This window comes from Camellia sinensis, chromosome 13, assembly GCF_055761805.1.
Source record: "Camellia sinensis isolate YWXY chromosome 13, ASM5576180v1, whole genome shotgun sequence".
Classification (NCBI taxonomy): Eukaryota; Viridiplantae; Streptophyta; class Magnoliopsida; order Ericales; family Theaceae; genus Camellia; species Camellia sinensis.
The window spans coordinates 26,079,200-26,102,499 of record NC_138973.1 but is presented as its reverse complement, the minus strand read 5'-3'; the positions used below and the strand labels follow the sequence as shown (position 1 = coordinate 26,102,499).

Below are 23,300 nucleotides of genomic sequence, written 5' to 3'. Positions count from 1 at the left end.
GATGCAATATAGAATTGGAATTGTCATGTTCTGAGTAAAATGGAATGTACTAACCTATCTACGACACATTGTTGTTTTGTAATGTTTATTATGCCTGTGTATTTCTAGGAGTGTGCTTCCTAAAAATGCTCTTTTGGTTTGTGAATTATATAATTTATGTATATACATACATAATTCATGTATTTGTCTGTATTGTTTAAAAAATAGAGGAGCAGAGAGATGAAAAGATGATTGAGAGGGCTTATAAAAAGCTTGCTCTTGATGCTTTAGTGATCCAACAAGGGCGATTAGCAGAACAAAAGAGTAAGTTGTTTTTGTAGAGGTTACCTTATCATGAATTTATATTCAAATTAATGTGAGCAAAATACTTTGATAGTTTATTGATTATTTTTTAATTTGTTTTGGCAGCTGTTAACAAAGATGAGCTGCTGCAAATGGTGAGGTTTGGTGCTGAAATGGTTTTCAGTTCTAAGGATAGCACAATTACCGATGAGGATATAGATTGGATCATTGCTACAGGAGAAGAGGCAACAGCTGAGCTTGATGCTAAGATGAAGAAGTTTGCTGAAAATGTAATCAAATTCAAAATGGATGACAGTATGTGGATTGATATCGAGATTTATTTATTAAACATTTTTTTAATTTATGTTTTTGCAACTGAGGCTAAGTACAACTTGTCTGGGTTTTCGCAACTGCTGATCTATATGATTTTGATGATGAAAAGGTACAGATCATTCTTGCATATGTTCAGCTATTACTCTGGACTTTTATTACCAAAATACCATGATTCACGATTCGATTCACAATTTGTTTATCTTTTGGTTAATGTTGTTTGAAGTAAAATACTTTGATTTGATTATTTTTTAATTTGTTTTGGCAGCTGTTAACAAAGATGAGCTGCTGCAAATGGTGAGGTTTGGTGCTGAAATGGTTTTCAGTTCTAAGGATAGCACAATTACAGATGATGATATAGATCGGATCATTGCTAAAGGAGAAGAGGCAACAGCTGAGCTTGATGCTAAGATGAAGAAGTTTACTGAAGATGCAATCAAATTCAAAATGGATGACAGTATGTGGATTGATATCGAGATTTATTTATTAAACATTTTTTTACTTTATGCTTTTGCACCTAAGGCTAAGTGCAACCTGTCTGGGTTTTCGCAGCTGCTGATCTATATGATTTTGATGATGAAAAGGTGCAGATCATTCTTGCACATGTTCGGCTATTACTCTGGACTTCTATTGCCAAAATATCATGATTCGCGATTCGATTCGCAATTTGTTTATCTTTTGGTTAATGTTGTTTGAAGTAGATTTCTATTTATTTTTTTTCATTCTTTGTTTAATTTTGATGAAGGATGACAACAAGTTGGACTTTAAGAAAATTGTCAGTGACAATTGGCTTAAACCACCAAAAAGAAAGAGAAAGCGCAAGTAATAGTTATGCTTCAATTAGAATATCTAGGTTTGTACATATCTATTGGTCTAATATCTGGGTCTATCTGGGTTTAGAATTTGAGTTAGTTTATACCCAAATCTTGCACATGCCCAAATCTTTTTTTTTTTTTTTAAGAACAAAACACAACAACACAAATATATTAAGCTAAATAGAGTGGCTTACAGTAGTTGCAAGAAGGTGAGCATCTTGAACTACATCTCGCTCCACCTTCTCTAAGACAACATGATGAAACAGTTTACAATAATACAATATATCAGTCAAAATGGATTGGAGTCTCCAATCATGGTCTTGATCGTGGTTTTGGAATAACAGTACTAGGACTAAGCAGTCCGTTTGTAAGAGCAGACTGGTAATGCCGTATTTGGTATACCCAAATCTTGGTTAACACTCTGGCTGACTTGGTTAACACTATGGTTCTCTCTCTCATTCATTCATCTAATATCTGGGTTTGTATCTACTATGGAGTTTGTATTCATTTGTATTCAAAAGTTTGTGTTTGTGTTTGTGATATGGTTTCTATATTCATCTGATATGTGATATGAATTTGTATTCATTTGTATTGCAGGGGTTTATAGTTTATACATATCTAACTGGAGGGGTTTTCATCTAATATGTTTTCATTTCTATATCTATATGTATTGGGTTTCTATGTTTTGGATTGCTCTAAGAGGGGTTTATAGTATACATATATGCTACATACTGTAAATACCCATATGAATGTATTGGGTTTTCATTTCTATATAGTGTATTCATCTGAATGTAAATATATAGTGTAAATACCCATATAGTGTATTCATCTGATATGTTTTCATTTCTATATCTATATGTATTGGGCTTCTATGTAAATACCCATATTGCTCTAAGAGGGGTTTATAGTATACATATATGCTACATACTGTAAATACCCATATGAATGTGTTTAGATTGAAATTGACATTGACAATTATAGTATACAATGAAATTGACATTGACAATTATACTGTTTATAGTATACATATATGCAACATCTGCTCTAAGAGGGGTTCATGTGAATTGAAATTGACAATTACAAATTGAATCGATAATTTAGATTGTTAATCTAAGAATAATTTATGTGACCAAAAGTAAAAAATAAAAACTAAACACCATATCAAAACTTCACCTAATGATGTAAAAGTTTTTTTTTTTTAAGTTGTAGAACATGGTATTTATAATACAAATTTAAAACGATTTTGATGAAATGGACTTGATGTCCAGCAACCTAACTTCCTTTGTTGCTCTAAACTGATAGCAACTTATATGGGTTGCTCTAACCATATATATAATAAAGCAAATTCGTTTTCTTCTCTTAATTTTTGACTTTCACTCTGCTTCTGTTTTTAATTAAATACTCTCACATGCAAATACTTCAATTGTTGATGTTTCTGGTTTTTCATCATTTCATGTCTGCTCAAATTTATATACTTCAATAGTTTTATGTGACGACTATAAGTATAAGTTTTGTTAGTGTTTCACCTTTCTCTTTGTGTCAAAGTTTTAATAATAATGTTGTATTTATGTTCTGTATAAATGCACTAATCCTTAATAAATAGAAATATTTATTTGACACATCTTGAAAGATAAATTTTTTTTTTTCCAGGTAGCTTTAATTGTTTTCCTTTCCCACATTGGAAGTTTTGTATAATAATGTTGCATATATGTTCTGTATAAATGTACTAATCCTTAATAAATAGAAATATTTATTTGACACATCTTGAAAGATAACTTTTTTTTTTTCTTTTTTCTTTTAGGTAGCTTTAATTGTTTTCCTTTCCCATATTGGAAGTTTTGTACCTACAGATGTTGCTACTGTAGGTTTGACTGACAGGTTCGATTTTTATATCCCTGGCCTTTTGGTATCATTAATGTTTTTGGTACTGCATTTTTGCATATTTTACTACGAGAACTTACCAGAATTCCAAAAAATAGGATATTTTGTGCCATGGGAAGCAAATTTATGAATGTTGAACAATCAACATTTGTGATTGATCTACATCAAGTTGGAATGATGCTAAGGTATAGTTACACAGTTTTCTCTTAACCTACTAATAATGGACATGGGATTGATATTGTTATCTTGCTGCCATATTTGAAAGTGGGGTTCAAGTGCCAATTAATCGAGGGTTATCGCTAATTAATTTGTTTCTTTGCTTCTGTTTAAATTTTGAATTCCTAAAGTATCTTAGAGATTGTTGAGTTTATGTAAGATTGATGCTGAGTTAAAACTCTTCCTCTAAAGTTCTTGGTTTTTGTTTTTAAGGTGGAAAGAGCTTTCATTTCATCATTTTATAGTGTGGGTTATACAATATATTTGGATTGGAGGTTGTTCACTTTATATGAGATTGATGTTGAGTTGAATTCTTCATCTTTTGTGTATGTTATCATATTTATTAAGTGAGTTTTTTTTTTCTTTTTTTTTTGTGTGTGTGTGTGTGTATTTTCTAGCTTAGAGTTGATTTTAGCTTTATTTACTTTTGTTTATATCTTAGATATTGTTGAGTTTATGTAAGATTGATGCCGAGTTAAAACTCTTTCTTTTTCGTGTACGAAATCAAAGTCCTAAATTTCGAACTGGCAAGGTAAGATTGTTTGTTTTGATTTTGGTTGCTTTGGTCACTGTTGTTTTGATTTTGAAATTAGAAATTACGAAGAAGGTGTTTTTCGGATAATTTACTTTTGGTGTATTTTTTTGTTGCTGAGATTTTAAAGGAAAAAAAAAAAGGAAAAGAACAATTTGGGGTTTTGGTGATCGAAGTTCATATTTTTTTTTATAAAAAAAAAATAAAAATTGTATTTTCAACGTTTTGTTAGTAGCTGAATAGATTTTTACTCAATACTCATGTTTATACTGTAGAACACGAGATTCAATATTAAACATGCTTGCTAAATATGTAGGACATGAGATTTCCTTTTGGAGAATATGAGATTACAAATTTGAAATTACAGTTTTAACTTAGTACTCCTGTTTATACTATATATGTATGAAATTGCAGTTTGAAATTACCCTTCGAACTCGCACTCGCAAGGTAAGATTGAGAATTGTTTTAGTCTTTTTTTCCGCTTGAGAATTGTTTCAGTATTTTTTGTTTTTTTTTTTTTATTTCCTATTTTTTGGTAATTCTTATTATTTAAAAATAAATAAAGTCTAAAAATGAAATTAAACCGCGTGTGTTTCATCATCTAATTTTGCTTCTCTAATTCCACCTCTAATGATGTAGAATTAAAGAGGCTAATTCTTTATAAGTTTTTTTAAGAAGAAGAGTACTTCTTTATATTTTTTCAATATCTTTATTAAAAATTGACAAGACTCTACAAATTTGAACATGATATGTATAAATTGCAATTACATTTTAATCTCAACATTATTTATACCTTGCTTTTAAGCACGTGCATACACTAATATATATATATAAGTAAGGATATTTTCATCATTTTATTTGAACTTGTCCAATCACTTGACTTTCACCAAACAAAATTAAAATTTAGACTTACAGACCGGCTATCTTAAAATTTATTGTTGATGCTATGAGAATCTGGTAGTTAACCCCTAATGATAGATTAACAAGAGAAAAAAAGGAAACAAATTGAAAAAATTTGAATATTTAGGTGAGAAGTATAATTTTTGGGGTAACTTGGCAACTCAACTAAGGTCAAGTTTGGCATAACCTAAATAATATAAAAAGTCAAAAAGTCACTATCCTATTTAAGTCACATCATCTTATTTAAATCACATCACCTCTCTAACACATCACATCAAACACAATCTAAATCCAACCCATATAAGCCAATAAACTAAAAAGTGCACTTTTTTAGAACATCCCAAACTAACCTTAAAAGTTAATTTTTAACTTTTAATTTATTTTAAATTACATTACATTACATTTTACATTTTTACATAAAAAAAATAAAAATAAATAAAAAATCAACTTTTTAACCGCTTCCTAAATGACCCCTCCATAACATGAGGAGCTCAAAATACTTTTCATAAACCCGAAAACTATTTGTAATTTAGACTTTTGTTATCTGCTTAGATATGCCAATCAAGATGAAATAGTTGACATTCCTTCAATCCCGAAATAATGGGTGTGTTTGGTTTGTGTTTGAGAGATGTATTTTAGAGATAAAAAGTACGAAAAGTTGTTTGGTTTAGTTTTTTTCAAAAGATGTTTTGGAAAATTATTTTGAGAAAGAGTTTTGGAAAAAGTGATTGATTTGATGTGTGTGAGAGAGAGATTTGTTTGGAAAACTTGTTTGGTTTACAAGTTTTGAGAAATTTTTTTGGAAAAATTTGTTTGGTTTGATTACTTTTAAAAACTTATTTGTAGAGAAAATTTTCCAAAAATTTTTCACAAATACAAACCAAACGAACCCTAATAGTCTCTTCCGAAATATTTAAATGATAAGAAGAGATTAATAATTTTAAATAATAAAAAACTAAGACTCCGTTTAGTAAGGCTTTCTAATTATAATTTGAGAATATGAGTTATATTTTGAGTTTATGTGTTTTGAAATTATGATTTGAGTATAGAAAATTTGTTTGGTTATAATTTTTGAATAGAGTGTTGAATTTAGTGTGCAATTGCGTTTTGAAAGTTTGATTTGATACGTGAAGTAAGAAAATTTGTTTGGTTATGTGTTTTGAAAATAGTTTTTAAAACTTAATTCAAATTTTTATAACTCATAACAAAACACACTACTTTCACACTATTAAAAATTCTGATCAACATCATAACCAAACTTTTTTAAAATTTAATTAAATTTTTGTTATTAACAGAAAATAGCATTAATCAAATTTTTAATTGAAAATACTACAAAGGAAACAATTGTTTTTTCAAAATAAATATTCAAAAAATTTAAATCATAAATATTTAAATAATTTAAATAATCTAAAAAATTTAATAAGTAAAAAATTAAAATAAATATTCAAAAAATTTAATAAGTAAAAATTTAAATAATATAAAATTTTAATATTTTAAATTTAAAAACAACTCTACACTCAAATCGTAACCAAACATATAAAACAAAACTTAATTAAGAAATTATTTTTAAAACTCATAATCAATAACATAACTCGAAATTCCATACTACTTTCATAACTCTATATTCAAATCGTAACTAAAGACATAACAAAAAAATTAAAATATTTAAAAATATTTTTAGAAAATAAAGATTGAATTTATTTTTATAAAATATTTTAAAATTTTAAAAAATAAAATAGTAATATTAAAAATTAAAATATTCAAAAAAAATTAAAAAAATTGTAATATATTTAAATATTTAAATATTTAAAATCTTAACAAAATTAAAATATTTTTAAAAAATTAAAATATTTAAAAAATTAAAATATTGATTTGAATTGAGTTTTGAAAAGAGTTTTGAATTATATGTGTTTGATTATAAGTTTTAAAAAATAATGATTATGTTTTGAATTGAGTTTTGAGAAATGAGTGTAGAATTATGATTTGAAAACTTAAAATAAACACCATACTCAAATCAGTAGATAAAATTATAATTTGAAAAGCTTACCAAACGGAACCTAATATTTTTTTTTTAAGGGAGGGAGTATCAAGAATTACAAAGTTGATCTCGCGAGAGAATCAAGAGGAGGCTTCATGATAAGAATCATGAGGTTGGCCTCATCCTATACTTTTTACTCTGTACATTAATGTAACCAAAAAGAACCGTACACAATACACTGTACAGTGTCGTCACACTAGTCAAGTTAACACTAACTCAACCACGGTTAGTTAACCCACCACCCCAGTTACGTTACACCCCTACCCCAGTTAGCGAGAAAGGTCGCCAACAACACAATAAATAAATAAATACTAACAAATAATTTGCAAAACTAACGACGTTAAAGATTCCGTTAAATAGGCTAACGGCGTGAAGTAGAGTGTAGTGTTCGAGTGCGACACGTTTACGGCGTATAATAAGACGTGCCTGACGATTCGAAAGAGGATAGATCTGGACGGTCGGATGAATGATGAACGGTTGGTGATGAACGGTTGGGATGCAACGGAGAGTGGAGTAGAAATGGGAGGGTATAAAAACGGGGTTGTGTTCGAGAGGAAAAGAGAGCATTTCGTGTTTTTTTTTTTTTATTATCAGAAGCCGCTTCTTTTCTTCTCTGTTTGTTATCTCTATCAATTTTCTTTTTCACTTTCTCGGAAAATAAAAGAAAGCAGAGAGATTTTCCGGGAAAATTCCACGAGATTTCTCAATACTGAAATGTGTTGAAGTTTTTGTTTTGTTAGAGGATCCGGAGCTCGCGGAAGCTGAGAAGTTCGAGGTCTGTAATTGAAGACAGCCTTTGATTTTGTGTTTGTTTTGTGTGATTGGTTCTCTGAAATAAACTGTGTGTGTGGAGCTGAGAGGTCTGTAATTTGCTTCGATTTGTTGCGATTAATATATTGAAATTAATTTGTGTTCTGTTTGATATTGTTTCACAGATACATTTCAAGAGGTTTGAAGGGGTTTCCAGAAGGATTTGAAGTGGATTTGGCTTTGATTTCCGAGCTGTTCGTTAAGATTTGCTTGATTCATTGCAGATTAGAGAGAGAATGATTGTTCAGAGGTTTGTAATCGAAACACAGTCCCATTTTCTAACATCTTTTCATGATCAATACTAGAAATAACTTGTTTTTGGATGAATCTTTGTTGAACAGGTACATTTCTGGGAGATATTGAAGCAATTTTTTAACGACATCTGAACTACAGAGATCAGTTTCTGGGTTTGAAAGATCGGAATATAAACGAATTCCGACCATTCAAGCTTTGAAATGTCGTCATTTTCTTAGAAATCAACTATAAATTTCTATATCCACAATCTCAAGACTCGAAAATCGAAGCTTTGGTTGAATTCACGGTGTTGTGGTGGCAAATCTGCTATCAATTCCAAAAAACTGAAGAGAAATTCAAACTAAAAAAGGTATGAAATCAATATCTTTGGGAAAAAATCGAAAAAAATGGAAAAAAAAGAAGAGAGAGATGAAGTTTGATCTTTGCAATTTAGGTGATGATTTGTTTTGCTTTGGTATTAGTGTTTTGGGCAAATCGATGTCTCTCTAAAAGGTTAATATATGATTCATTTGAGCCGTTGCTCTGTTTCTCAAGCACTTTCAGGCCTTTTTGTTTTTTCAATGCGAAGCTGACCATTCAAGCTTTTCCGATTCGGATCCTTCATTTCTTAGATTTGCATTTTGGTTCTATAATTTTCTTCCAGCTAGCTGTTTCAAAATCTTCAGTTTCAGCAGCCAATCAGCTCTCTCTCTCTCTCTCTCTCTCTCTCTCTGTGTGTTATGTGTTTCAGTTTGATCGGTCCTTTTCTTCGTGTTTTTGTTACTAATTTGATTTTTTTCTGTCGAGTTTGAATCTAAATTTGGTTTTTATTTTTATGTTTTTTCAATTTTTCTAAATATACGTTTTCATTCCTTGTTTAGTGTTTCTCGATGGAGATTCGTCATCGATTCAGCAATTCGCTTCTCTCTCTCTCTCTCTCGATGGAGATTCTTCTTTGAAAGTCCTATCTTTTTAGGAGTTCGAAGTTTTCTCAATGTTCCTCCGTTAAACTGCTCTGAGATCCTTTTTCCGAATTTTAGTCCTCTGTTTGGCCGCCGAGAAAATGTAAGCTGAGGATAACAGATTGATATTTGAATCGAGAAAAGTGTTTTCGAAGTTTCTTCTTTTTGTCCCATTTTCTCACTTGGTTCTCTATAGCAGAACAGCAAATGCAGAAGGAAAACTTTCCATTTTTCTCTTTAGATGTTGCCTAGATCTTCTGCAACTTGAAGTTTATAATTTCGGAAAAAAATTTAATTGTCATCATCTTTAATTGTTAAATTTCTATCATCTTTTGTTTGAATTTGTAGGAAGTTGCAGAGAGAGAGGGAGAGAGAGAGAGGGGGGAGAGAGATCCCTATCTTTCTTCTTTTTCCTTCTTTTGTGGATTGTGTTTAATTATGAGAGTAGTGTTAAGTTAACCATGGTTTGATAAAGAAACTAACCCCAGTTATTGTGACAGGTTTGCTATAGGAGAGGAAAAAAGAGTGATGGAGAAGAATAATTATAACCACCCCCACAACAATCGAGAAAGACTAGGAGTATTAGGTGGTGGTGGTGGAGATCATGGATTGTTGAGGTCCATAACACATCCGCCGGAGACACGATCGTCGGCGACGGCGGCGGCCACCACGACGTCGTCGGACTTTGTTTTGCAGTGGGGGAACCGGAAGCGGCTCAGGTGCATGAAGATGCAGGCCAAGGACCGCAACGCCGACTCGGCGTCTGCGGCGGTTCACCGAACCACGGTTCGAGTGGACCGCCGGGTCGTCAGATCTGATACCAATAATGATGCTGCTTCCCATCAACCGTTGTCGACAACGACGGCAATTAATGGGAATGGTTATTTGAATCTCCGGCAACGCTCTTCGTCGCCTTCTCATCGCATTCTGAGGTATGTTATAAACCTTAATTGGTGGCGCGTGTGCTTCACGCTCCGCTCATGTTCGTAATTTTTTTATTTTTCATTTTTTTGATTGGGTGATGTTTATGTTTTTGGATTATAAATTTAATTTAAAATTTTAAAAAATAAAATAAAAGTTATTAATTTTTTAAATCACTGTTTAAATTTATAAATTAAACACAGCAGTAGAAGATCAAATATGGGCTTCGACTGTGTTTTGATTATATCTGTGCTTGAATCATAATTTTGAATGAAGATTTAAATAATAATAATAATAAGAAAATAATTTATATTTCTTTTATTTTTTGTCTTTTTCCATTTAAATTTCTATTAAAATCGATGATGCAAATGGTGGTGTTTGGGAAGTTGGCGACTTGGGCTATTTTTTTCACAAAAAGACAAAGGGTATGTTTGGTTTGTGTTTGAGAGGTGTGTTTTAGAGATAAAAGTACGAAAACATGTTTGGTTTGATTTTTTTTTAAAAATGTTTTGAAAAATTATTTTGAGATAGAGTTTTGGAAAAAGTGATTGATTTGATGTGTGTGAGAGAGATTTGTTTGGAAAACTTGTTTGGTTTACAAGTTTTGGGAAATTTTTTTGGGAAAATTTGTTTGGTTTGGTTATTTTTGAAAACTTATTTGTAGAGAAAATTTTCCAAATTTTTTTCAGAAAATCAAACCAAACGAGCCTAAAGGGTCTGTTTGGCAGTGTTTTTGAAATTTAATTTTATTCCTTTGTTTGAGTGTGTTATTTGGTTAAAATTTTAGAAAATTAATTTTATACCTATTTTTTAAAATATTTTTTAAAACACTCATTTTTTAATATTATATGTCATATCACTCAATTTAAACTCATAATTAAACAAAATTTTCACTAATTTTAAAATTTACAAATTCAAAATACAACTCTATTCTCAAATCATAATTCTAAAACTCTCACAAATAAAAAAAAAAAAAACCAAACTTTTTTTAAACACAAACTATTTAAAACATAAACTATGTTTTTAAAAATTATGTTTTTAACCAAACTATAATTCACAAACACAAACACAAATCAAAAACATAATTCACAAACACAAATAAAAAAAAAAAACCAAACTATGTTTTTAACCAAACTATGTTTCCAAACACCCACATAGTTTAAAAAAATTCATTTATGAATGAAGTAAAATCTAATTTAATAATTATTGTAACATAATTTAATTTTATGATAATGAATTTATAATATATTTATTATTTTTTTTTCAATAAGTTATCATTTAAATATGTTTTTTGATCAAATTTTTTTTTGAATGAAACGTGTAACACTTATAACATAAAAATTAGATGGACAAAATTATGAAAGTGGTTCCTTTGTGGCTCCAAATCAGCAACACAGTACATAACAGATCATAGAGAAGTTTTATACTTTAGGTTTATTTATAATAATAATAAATAAATAAAATCTACTTTTCAGTATTGGTTTTGGTTTTTCATTTTTAGAAAAACAAAATTTAGGAAAAATTTAAAAAATCCTTAAAATTTGGCCCTTATAATAAAATAAATATTGAATTTTTAATTTTATCAATTTAAATATTTTATTTTTAATTTGTTTTTAGTTTAAATAATTTGCTTATTTTCCTTAAATAAAATAGTTCGAAAATTGAAATTTTAGTCATTAAATTCAATATAAGTATATATAAAACGTTTAAATTAATTTTTTTTTATCGAGTTTAATGACATTTTTTTTTCACTAGTTTTGTTTAATAAAAATAGGCGAATGTTCAAATTAAAAAATAAATCAAAATATTAAGATTTAAATTGATAAAATTAAAAACTTATTAGGTTTTATTTTATTAATTGGCTCCGACTTTTGGGATTGTTTTTTTTTTTTTTTGTAATTGTCTCAAAAATTTATAATTGCAAAATTTTAGAAATTAAGCTCCATTTGACCTTTTAAAAAAAAAAATCTCAATATTTTGTGTTAAGTAATGGGCACCAGACGTTTTACCAAATTAATTAATTTTTGTTGATATAAAACTTCTTTTAAACTTTTTCATCTATTTTAAATTTTTTATTCTAATTTTGATATTAAACAATCTGTGATTATATTACTGTTATGATTGACTTTTTGGTTAATAGTCAAAATTCAGCCTTTTAATCTATTTTTTGGTTACATCATTTTTTATAATTTTTATATTAATTTTTTTAAATTTTTTTTAATAAAAAGTCAAAAATTCAATTTTTAAAGGGGGGTGTTTTAGAATCAATTATGCTAGTAATTCTTTTATTTTTTACGAAAATACATTTGAAGAAAATAGAGATGAGATGTTAATTTAATTTTTTGGCTTATTTTAAAAAGTAGAGAACAGAAATTATTTTTTTATTTTTTTTATTCTAAAATAATAGGGAGATAATATAATTTGAATGAGTTAATAACCTAATAAATTAATTTTTTTTCTTGTGAAAATTGGTCTTTATTGTCGTCTTTTAATTTTTAGACTTAAGTATGTGCTGCCGCAAAACAATACGTAAGGACTTGTCTGTGTAGGTGGTTTGGTAATGATTTTTTTAATTAATTTTTAATTTTTTTTTAGTTGGAGATTTTTTTTATTTGTTTGATTTTTTTTGACTTTTTAAATTTGGAATGAATTTTTTTTTTGACTTTTTGTTATTTTTTGACTTTTTTTGATTTTTTTTGTGTTCTTTTGTGATTTTTTAGCTTGGGGTAAAAATCAAACGGGGGCTAATTGTGTTTAGTTGAAAAATTTGAGAAGAAATTAGAAAAAAATAAAAATAAAATGGTGGTGCAACATGTATTAATTGGGTTTTTTAGCCTGGGATGAAAACTAAATTGGGGTTTAATTGTGTTTGGTTAAAAAATTTGAGAAGAAATTAAAAAAAAGAGAAACAAAATGGTGGGGGTGACACGTATCAATTGATATATTAATTAATGTATTAATATATGTTATGATATTGTCATTTTAAAATTATAATTTTATTCATTATATAAATAATGAAAATTAAATTTTTTAAAAATTGTGTTGTATTATCAATTAGGACATTAATTAATATTAATTAATGTATATAATATTGTTAGATAATATATATATATTTTTTAAAAAACGTACTTAGGTGATTTCTAGGGAAGTGGCATGGGTTTGGTTTGGGGCCTTAAAATTCTGAATAGAAATGGGTGGGGGGGATTGTTGTTAGTTGGACGTGGACCCATGGGTGTCCTTTGTGTGGTGTTGTCACTCACGTCACATGTTTTTGGACATGAGTGAGTGACCCACCCAACCCCACTAATAGGTTCTTCATTTCGATTGTGGCCTTTAATGTGCCAAATGATGAATTTTACTTCCATTAATTAAATCTTTTCAAATTCTAATCTTAATTAGCTAGTAAACCCCTTAAAATTCATAACACCCCCCCCCCCCCACCCCCTAAAAAAAATAAAAAATAAAAAAGTGAATAAGAATTTTAAACAAATTTAAGATGTATTCGATCTTGTCTATTTTTGTATATAAATTTTTTCATTAAAAAAAAAACCCATAAAATAGGTCGTTACAGTATTTACCTATGGACTGTGGGACCACGTTTGAATTATTGAAATTATGGCAGGTCTAGGCAAACCTTTCCTAGTAGTATTGTTATCACTAGGTAGGAGTTGGAGTATGATCGTCAAGCTCAAGTCAAACTTTCTCGAGTCAATAGTAATCAAAAACGAAAGTCGTCGTGAAAGAGGTTCACGGTATCTCTTTACGTCGACCGCATCTGATCACATCTCCCATACCCGAAGAAGCAATGATTGGTCCGTCATCTAAAGCGGATCGATAGCTCTCATGCCACGTGCACACCTCAAAAGAACCGTTTTCCTATACTGACCGTCCGATTCCGTTTTCTCTGTGATTGTGACACGTAGCCATAACATAAATAGGAAGAACCTCATCTGACGGTTGAGATCGTGACAGCATCCAAAATCCCCTCACTTTTCTTTGTATTCCCCAGCTGTGCAGGTAGATTGGATCGCACACTTTTGTCTCAAATATCTTCGCTTTTTATTTTATTTTTATTTTTATTTTTATAAAAATAAAATAAAATAAAAGATAAAAAGATAAAAAAGCACGAATATTAAAGCCGATCTAGCAGCAAATACCAGGGACTTTCCCAAAACAACCCTCCTTGTCTACGCAAAACCACAAGAAGATTATTCACCGATCACGATCGCCCTCAAGGCTATATCAGTAATTTCCTTAATATTTATGTTGTTTTTATTATTGTTGAATTGTTGAATATAATATTTGGATATTTATATATTAGTATGTTGTGATGGAATGTGTTTTATTATTTGTTTGTTTTGTATGGAGATAGGAATTCAGATAGTTCGATTGCTATGAAGTGCCACAGCAACGGTGTGAGGGGGTTGTCCTCTCCTGACAGGGGGGTTGCGCAGGAGAAGAGAGGTAGTGCGCATCATAACACCACCACCAACCACCACCTTATTAATCCTAGTGCTGCTAATAATGATAATAATGGCGGTGGTGGGGGGTCGGGGTCGTCGGAGACGGCGCACGATAGCAAGAAAGGAGGAGGAGGGACGTCGTCGGGGGGAAGCGATGCGATCCCGGCGGTGTGGCCACCGAAGTTCGTGATCGCGCTGACGAACAAGGAGAAAGAGGAGGATTTCATTGCGTTCAAAGGATCAAAGCTGCCTCAGAGACCCAAGAAGAGAGCCAAGTTCATTCAACGCACCCTCAATGTAAAACTCTCTCTCTCTCTCTCTCTCTCTCTCTCTCTCTCTCTAACGAAAAATACTATTCACCACAAAATTTCTGAACTGTTTTCCCACTTGAAAAAGTGAAAAAATTATTTAGAACTTGTTTGGTCCTATTTTTTACAAATTAAAAATTAATAATAAAAAAAAGTTGAAAAACATTTTTTCTTTTAAATTTTTATTATTATTGTTTTTGTGTAGCACCAATTTTTATTTTTATTTTTATAAATTGAATTAAAAAACAAGAAGATTTAATTTTTTTTTTTGGATCGGAATCAAGAAGATTTAATCAGTCTCAATAAATTGCACCAAAGAAAGGTAATAAGTTGGTATTATTGTCAACATAATTGTAATTCAACTAAGAAAAAACCAAATAAAATTCTAAAACTTCCGAGGTTGTTTACTTTGTTTACAACATGTTATTTTAATAATTTTTAAAATTTTTTATAAAAAAATAAAAAAATAAAATGATAATTTATAATAATTTTTTAATTTTAATTTTATTGACTAAAACTTCCCAAATGGCTTTTTGGTGCTTTTTATTGATGAGAGAAACGTGACTGACAATAAAAAGTAACGGAGTATAAGGTGCATGAACAGTGCCAGTAATGTTTTTTTTTAAAGAGAAAATTATAAAAGTGATAAAGCAACTAACTTTTGTGTTGGAGATATTTAAGAGGTGTGTCGGATGATTTAAATAAATGTAATTTTTGATTTTTTTTATGAAATATAAGTTGGATTTGGATTGGATTTGAAGTGATGTGTTAGAGAGATGATGTGATTTAAATAAGATGATACGATTTAAATAGGATAATGATTTTTTAATTTTTTGATTTTTTAATTTTTTTTAAAACTTGTCAAATCAGCCTTAAATATAAAAAAAATATTTGTGATATTGTAATTATATTAATTTATAGCAAAAATTAAATTTTATCTTTAAAAAATTTAAATAAAGTGTTTGTTGGGTGGAGGCTGTGATATTTATTTATTAATATTAATTAATTTATTAGTGCGGCTGCTTTGGGACGGTGGGCTACTTTTCTTTCTTTTGGCACGTACGGTAAAGCCTAAAAATATAAAAAAAACGCGAAAGAGAGTTAGCCCTATTTTGGAAAGTTTGCTTTTAGTCATTTTTTTTGGTTTGTAGAAGTTGTAAATATTTTAAATAAATGGAGGTAGTTTGGTCATTTTATTATGATTTGATATCATAAATAAACATTAATCAAAAAAGTCAAAAAGTTATTTTTTATCAACTTTCCAAATCATTTGTTTAAAAAAGTCAAAAACTTGGTTAAAAGTCAAAAAGTTATTTAGTTGGGTCGAGAACATACACGTGTTAGTGCATGCGTGGATTTTTTTTTTTTTTTTTTTATTATTATTTTTTTTGTAGGAATTTAATATTTTATAAAAAGTCAAAAAGTATACTTATTTAGTCTTCCCAAACTAAGCTTAAATCTGAAACCTTCAAACTCTCGAAGGTAGAAGAACAATTAAAAGCTGTTTATTAAGCAGATTCAAATGAACGGTGGTCATTCTGCCCAGGTGTACGGTTCTGATTAAATCACCACCTTACCTGGACTTTAATTTAAAAAAGAATAATTCTATATATCTTACCTCAACTATCCCGAATTTACTTTCAAAATAATTGTGGGGGTTAGAATTGAATATGTTTGGTGTGGGGTTTATTTGAAATTGAAACTAATCATTTTATATATAATTTTTTTTTTTAATTTATACGTCAATACTCTTAATTATTTACATATACTATTCAATGGGAAACACTAGGTCTCACATACATAACATTAATTTTTAATGGTGATAATAAATGGTCTAAAACATAGCAATTTTTTTAGTATGAAATGGTCTTTGTTTTCTTCTCTAGTGGTGGGAGGCTATGGGAGTATCTATAACTTATATTAATTAAACAATAATGCCTATATTATTTATATGTGTATTTAATATATACATAAAATATTATATGTTTGTGACCCAGATTGGACCAACTTACCCAAAAAAATATTAAAAAAACTCAGCTTGGACTATATTGGACACTCGCATCACACCCCCCACTAATTTAAGGTCGTTTTTGGTTTAGGTTCATTTGATGATATTTTCACATCCCCACTATTTTGACATGTTATGCTATTCCAATTATTGAATGGGGTCAACTGTTTCTTCCCAAAGATATAGTAATCAAAGAAATAATTGATATGAAGCAAAGTCGTTTTCCCTTTCCTTTGAATTAAAATTCTAATATGTTTTTGAAATCTGTTCTGTGTTTCTGTTTGCTAGTTGGTAAGCCCCGGTGCGTGGCTATGTGATCTGACCCTAGAGCGATACGAGGTCAGAGAGAAAAAGATCACCAAGAAGGTACCTTTTCTCATCCTTCTCCATTTTAGCGTCATCTTTAATTTTGAAAACAGTTTAAGAAAACAAATTATATTGAAATTTTTTATGTGTATATACTTTTGGGTTGCAGCAGAGACCAAGAGGGCTAAAGGCTATGGGTAACATGGAATCTGACTCGGAATAGAAGAAACTGTTGTGGGACAACAATGGTAGTGTTGTCTGGATAGAGGTGACATATAAGAGAAGACGATGAAGACGACGGTGATGATAGTTTTTAGCTATTTTTGTAACGATGTGATATTATTTTGCATTGAACGTTTGTATTTTGTGTCACCTTTCATCTGGAGAAGAAATGATTCAGACAAAATATATAGTTCAATCCCATACTGAGTACTGTCTCTCTTTCTTCTTTATTGTCTACTCTGATTTTTTTCCGTTTTTTGAGGATGAGATTCTTTCGTGTCCACTGGATTGAAGAGGTGCATTTTGAGTATGTGTATGTCATTCATAACCGAGTCAGATTAATTTGATAAATGTATTTTTAAAAAAGTATAAAATAAGTATAATTTTGATAATAATAAAATCTTTTATTTCAATGATAAAATTCTGAAATTACTGCTATTAATTAAAGATGGAGGGTGGGTGGGGGACTAATCCCACGTAAGTGAAGGTCCCTCAAGGGGGGAATAAACAAACCATAAGCCCACACAATAAATTGAGACTAAGACATGTTATCAATCATATGTGAAACCTTAATACCTAAGCCAACTCAAATTAATACCTTACAAATTAAGAAAAGAGCTATACTAGCAATCCCAAGTCAACTGCACACTCAAATTAATACTTTACAAATTAAGAAAAGAGAGCAATGTTAGCTACTTCAAGTTAATCACAAGGTGAGTTGTGATTGATCTTAGGTTTTTGAGCTCACAAAAAGATCAATAGTGATTTGAGTAATGTTAGAAATACTAAATAAATGATTAAATGTCTCACATAAATAGAGTCTATACTCGTAAGACATTTAGTCATTTATTTAGTAGAGAATTTGAGACTTATAATATTTTTCATAGTGATTGATTAGTTGAGTTGTTTTAGTCATAAAGTTGGTCCAAACAAGCATTATCATTTGTAGACATGAAAATAAAATAAACTTTGATCCGATTCAATTGCTTCAAATTGGGAGCTGAGAGAGCCCTACTTTTGCAACTCCCAACAGAGTTATGATATCTGTCACTTTTATGGTTGAATTTGATCATACATTTTAGGGGAAATTGTGAATCAATGAAAAGATTTCAAAATATTATAAAATCTTTAAAAATTTATTACTTTAATTATTAAAATTGATAAACCTCATCACTAATTTATCATTTTTTTGAAATCTTTTCATTGATTTGTAACTTCAACTACATTTTATTCTTCCTATAAAGATATAACTTGAATTTCCAAAACTAAAACATTTTAATTTACAATGTTTAGAGAAAGGAAAAGGATATATAAATATATTTTTTAGACCTAATGATATAAAACTAATATGATTGGTTAATAATTAAAGAAGATATAATAGAGAGTATTGTCTTTAATATTCTAATTAATTACCACATCATTGAGTTTGAAAATCAAATTTTAACTTTTGATCTTAAATGGTAACGTTCTTCCAAAAAATGTGTTAATTGGAGATCAAAAGACTATCGCATAGAGTGCGGCCTTTTGAAATTGGCATGTTTGTATTTTGACGGTTGAATTAAAAGCTAACTTTCTTACTTTTTTTTTTTTTTTTTGATTTTTTTAAATCATATTATTTCTTTATTTTTTTTTATATATTTTTCTAAAAAAAAGTTAGAAAAGAGATACAAAGACTAACTTTTAATTTACTTCCAAAAACAATTCGGTAGGAGAATTTCATAGTCAAAACGCTATAATCACTTCAAGTGAGATGTAGACTTTGATGCATATGTTCCACTCTGAAATAGACTTATGCATAGGATACTTGCCATCCTAAAAATATGTAAGATTCATGTCCAAATTTTTTTTTTTAATATTGTTAAAAAATTTATGAATTTTATATCAAATGATAATCAAAGCTCACTAAAGCATCTGATTATAATAATAAGATTGTCAATAATATTGTTCTTACTCCGATCATTATTAGATTCCATGTAGAGCAATGTTTTTGGAGTAACTTTTGATTTGGAAGGCATCGTTATCATTGAGAGATGCATTAATGCTCACCTTTATATGAATAACATACTCCATTTTAGGCTTAGTTTGACATCATCAAAATAAGATAAAAAATTAATAAATTAATAAAAAATTTAAAAAATTATCACTATTCACAAAAAAATGTATATAAAAAAAATTATTTTTATACAAATTGTGAGACAACTCACTCTTACGTGAGTTGTCTTTGCTTGACTTTGGTGAGGACTAATTATACAGGCAAAGGCAAGTTTAAGGATGGTGCTGTTCAGCCCGTGGAGCTTATCACGGGTTCTGTTTTGATAATCTGAACCGTCAATGTGTAGAACTTGTCGAGTACTATATGCCTATAAAAAATCACGTTGGTCGGATATCGCTAACTATATGATCAAATCAGTTTTATATAAAAGAATGGATGATGTTATAATTAACGGTTAAAAAAAACTAATCCGATCAGATAGCTATCGATATCTGATCAACTTGATTTTTTACATACAAGCATATAGTACTCGACGAGTTCTACACATTAAATGATTTCGATTAGCAAAACGGGACCCATGGTGGCCCCTACAGGCCAAACAATAACGTTCAATTCAATGCCCGAAAAAGAGCGAATCATCTCCTACCCTACACTCTGCCCACGCTGCTCTTATGCCTTCCAACCGTACGACCTATTCTATTACAATCTTCTCCTCTATTCAAATTTATAAAACTTTTTAATAATTTTTTTTATAAAAAATTAAAAAATTATCCCAAACAACTATCTTTTTTTTCCTCAATTTTTTAGTCTAAAAAGTCAAAAATACACTTATTTAGGACATCCCAAATAACCCCTTAAGTCTCGTTTGGCAAATGATTATTTTAGCCAAAAAGTCACTAAAAAAATTAAAAAACCAACACCCCATATCAAAAAGTCAAAAATTTTCTTTTCTCCTTACTTTTTGCACATTTTTTTTATAAAAAGTCAAAAAATTATCTCAAATATACTAATTTTTTTACATCATATTTTAACTAAAAAATTAAAAAATTATTAAAAAACCTTATTTCCAAAGGAGGCCTTAATCTCAATACTGTAAAGTTGTTGCAATAATGAAATGATTCACACATGGCAACGATTCATAAAAGGCCAATTTCATGAAGGGTAATGATACATCCCACTAAAAGTCGTGTTCTAAAGCATCACTAATAAGTTGGCAAGTACTTTAACTAAAAAAAAAAAAAAAACACAAGACACAAGTAGTGAGTCCCGTCCACTGCCACATCACTAGTGATGCTTTTAGAGCACCACTTTTAATGGTCACAAGCATTATTGTTTCATGAAATGACCTCGTATATTGCCATGATTGATTCCGTTTAAAGTTAGAAAAGAAAAGAAAGACAGAAAAAAAAAAAAAGGGTCAATTGTTGCTTCATTTAATAAAACAAGAAATCAAATAGTCATAGCTTTGTCACACTTTTCCCTTAAATGCAGAAGATGATATCAAATTGAATTTTTCCAAAAATGGGAACAAAAATTTCATTTTCACACCGAGTATAAGATGACAGGTTGACAGCTCATTGAAAGATGTGAGAATAACAAAATCACATAATTCATGCAGATTTTTGTCCTTTTGATCGACGCAAGGAAAAAGGACACAATCCTCTGTTTGGTTGCCTAGAAAACTGAGGAAAACGAAAGAAAGAAACTGCGAGTAGGTGTTTATGCTGCAGACCCCAGCGGGGTCGCACCCCGGTGAGGTGCCGAGCCCCTCACTGGCTCAAACTTAAAAAAAATAAAAATAAATAAAATAATTTTTTTTTATTGCGCGCCAGTGGGGTCCAAAGCATTTTTCTTTAACTTATTTACGTTTCTGTCCACTAAAAAATTTCAAATCTAATCGTCTCTCGTTCTCCTATATTTCCTCAGCTACCAAACAGAGCATGAACCAGAACAAACCAAGGACGTTAAGTTCCATATCCTTTTGTCATTAACAACATCAAGAACTATATCATAAATTGTAAAAAGAACACAAACAAAAAGAAAACACCATAACCAAACACTAAACATGCATTATATTGAACGATCTGTGCATCAAAACAGAGTATATTCAACATAAACCAATCAGCAACGATAGAATCTTCGCAGAACCAAGACCTAGCATTACTAGAAAGCAATGAAGTAGATAAATCTGTAGAGATCTAGAATAGAAACCAATCGTCGATACTCTATATGACTATATATATATACTCACTACTACGGTCATCGATAGTCACAAACTCATTACCAACAGCTAAACAAATCAACTCACGATTCTCATCGAAGAGAGAGATCTTCAAATCTTCAGCGCAGATCCGAAGATGAAAGCCGCGAAGGTGGCGATGCAACCGACGGCGAGCGAAGGAGAGACCGCGCCCGCGGCGGCGACAGGGCTCGGCGCCGGAGCTTCGGCTGCGAGAGATCCTTCGATGAGAGAGACGATAGTTACAACCACCGCCATTATCGCAATCGGCGAAACTTTGCTCTGTGATACCGCCATTTCAGAGAGAGAGAGAGAGGGAGAGGGAGAGGGAGAGAAAAGTGTTTCTGAGGGAAGAGGCTTCGAGTGAGAATTTATAACTAAAAAAAATAAATAAATAATTTTAATGACTTAAATCATAATTTTTTAAAAAATATATCATAACTAAATATAATAGAATGTATAACTAAATAATTAATGAATTATAATTAAAAGTAAAAACTACTTAACAGTTAGATAGTGAAAAAAATATATATAAACATACAAGTGAGGTTTACACTGTCATAATTTTTCATTTACACCTCACTCTAAATTCACTTACACCTTTATATTTTTGTAATTTTTTTTCTAAGCCCATCATCAAGTAATTTCTCCTAACAAAAATAATATAACAATAAAAAAAGCATAATTAAAAACACAATTTTTTTTTAAAAAGGTGTACATTAAAAATTTTCCCCAGAGAGAGAGAGAGGGAGATGGAAATTTGGGCAGCTGCCCGGATTTTACAGGCTGGAGATTATTTGGACAGCTGTTTGACTATGGTCCCTACAATAAAACCGTATTGGCGTAAAGTTGGTAATTGGTATAATATTCCGGGAAGGACACGACACGTGTGTGTGAAAATGCCCAATAACACACGTGTAGAACGTATATTGGTAACTGGTTTCTCTTTCGAGTTTCCAGAACCATCGCAATGTTGTATACGTGTTGTCTCGTTATTGGTGAAAGGACGGAGAACTCCAAAATTACAAAAATATCCTTTAGGACAATATACACTAGGAAGGAAAACGGGATGTAGGGATGGCAATTTGAACTCGGCCCGACGAGGACCCGATCCCCCGACCCCAATTATTATGATTTTTTCTCGAAAAATACTCCCGTGGAGACGGAGATGGTATTTAAAATTAAATCCCCGACCAGTTTCGGGCCGGAGACGGTGATCAGTGTTCAAGCCCCGGCCCCGGCCCCGAATGATCCCCGAAGTGAAAATACTCTTTTACCGCTCATATATATATATATATATAAACCACATCTATTTTCCCATTTCACTTCCTCTGTGTGTCTCTCTCTCTCACCGTGGCCCTCATCTCTCTCTCCCTCACTCACTGACTCAAATCTCAGTCTTATCTCTCTCCCTCCCTCTCCTCTCCCTCTTCCTCCGCCCGTGAAGCGTTCCATCAGTTAGATCCCTCCGTCCGTAAAGCCATCCGTCCGTTACCGTCAGATCTTGAAGCCCTCCGTCAGATTGTGAACCCTCCGTCTGAACAGATCTGAAGAAGAAGAAGCCCTCCGTCCGGGAAGCCCTTCGTCAGATCGTGATTTGCGAAGCCCTTCCTCCGTCCGTGAGCCCTCCCTTAGATCTGAATTTTTTTTTGATGATTGTTGTGTATATATATATATATATATATCTATGATTAATTTTTTTTTGATGATCGTTATATATATATATATATATATGTTGTTGTTGATGATTGTTGTTGTGTGGGTGTGTTGAACAGATTGTTCTGTAGTCCATTAGACAGATTTTTTTTTTGTTTTTTTTTTTTTGTTTTGATGTTCTTGA

At 30.4% G+C, this 23,300-nt stretch overlaps 2 protein-coding genes across 5 annotated transcripts; both read left to right on the top strand.

Moving 5' to 3' along the window:
• The first annotated feature begins 211 nt into the window (after nucleotides 1-211).
• Nucleotides 212-8,167, top strand: LOC114303704 (uncharacterized). The gene is made up of 9 exons (XM_028248850.2): nucleotides 212-303; nucleotides 409-597; nucleotides 881-1,069; nucleotides 1,165-1,196; nucleotides 1,358-1,434; nucleotides 2,383-2,440; nucleotides 3,229-3,305; nucleotides 7,930-7,998; nucleotides 8,146-8,167. The coding sequence occupies exons 1-9, from the start codon at nucleotides 228-230 to the stop codon at nucleotides 8,165-8,167; spliced, it is 789 nt and encodes a 262-aa protein (XP_028104651.2). The 5' UTR covers nucleotides 212-227.
• LOC114303705 (uncharacterized) lies at nucleotides 7,538-17,429 on the top strand. Of its 4 annotated transcripts, none has more exons than XM_082901770.1 (7): nucleotides 7,538-7,769; nucleotides 7,930-8,054; nucleotides 8,146-8,408; nucleotides 9,501-9,932; nucleotides 14,294-14,681; nucleotides 16,989-17,066; nucleotides 17,176-17,429. In XM_082901770.1, the coding sequence occupies exons 4-7, from the start codon at nucleotides 9,529-9,531 to the stop codon at nucleotides 17,227-17,229; spliced, it is 924 nt and encodes a 307-aa protein (XP_082757896.1). In that variant the 5' UTR covers nucleotides 7,538-7,769; nucleotides 7,930-8,054; nucleotides 8,146-8,408; nucleotides 9,501-9,528; the 3' UTR covers nucleotides 17,230-17,429. The 4 variants fall into 4 exon arrangements, with proteins under 4 accessions (XP_082757896.1, XP_082757897.1, XP_082757898.1 ...); XM_082901771.1 differs by having other exon boundaries at nucleotides 7,546-7,769; nucleotides 17,179-17,429; XM_082901772.1 differs by having other exon boundaries at nucleotides 7,554-7,854; nucleotides 17,179-17,429.
• The last annotated feature ends 5,871 nt before the right edge of the window (nucleotides 17,430-23,300 follow it).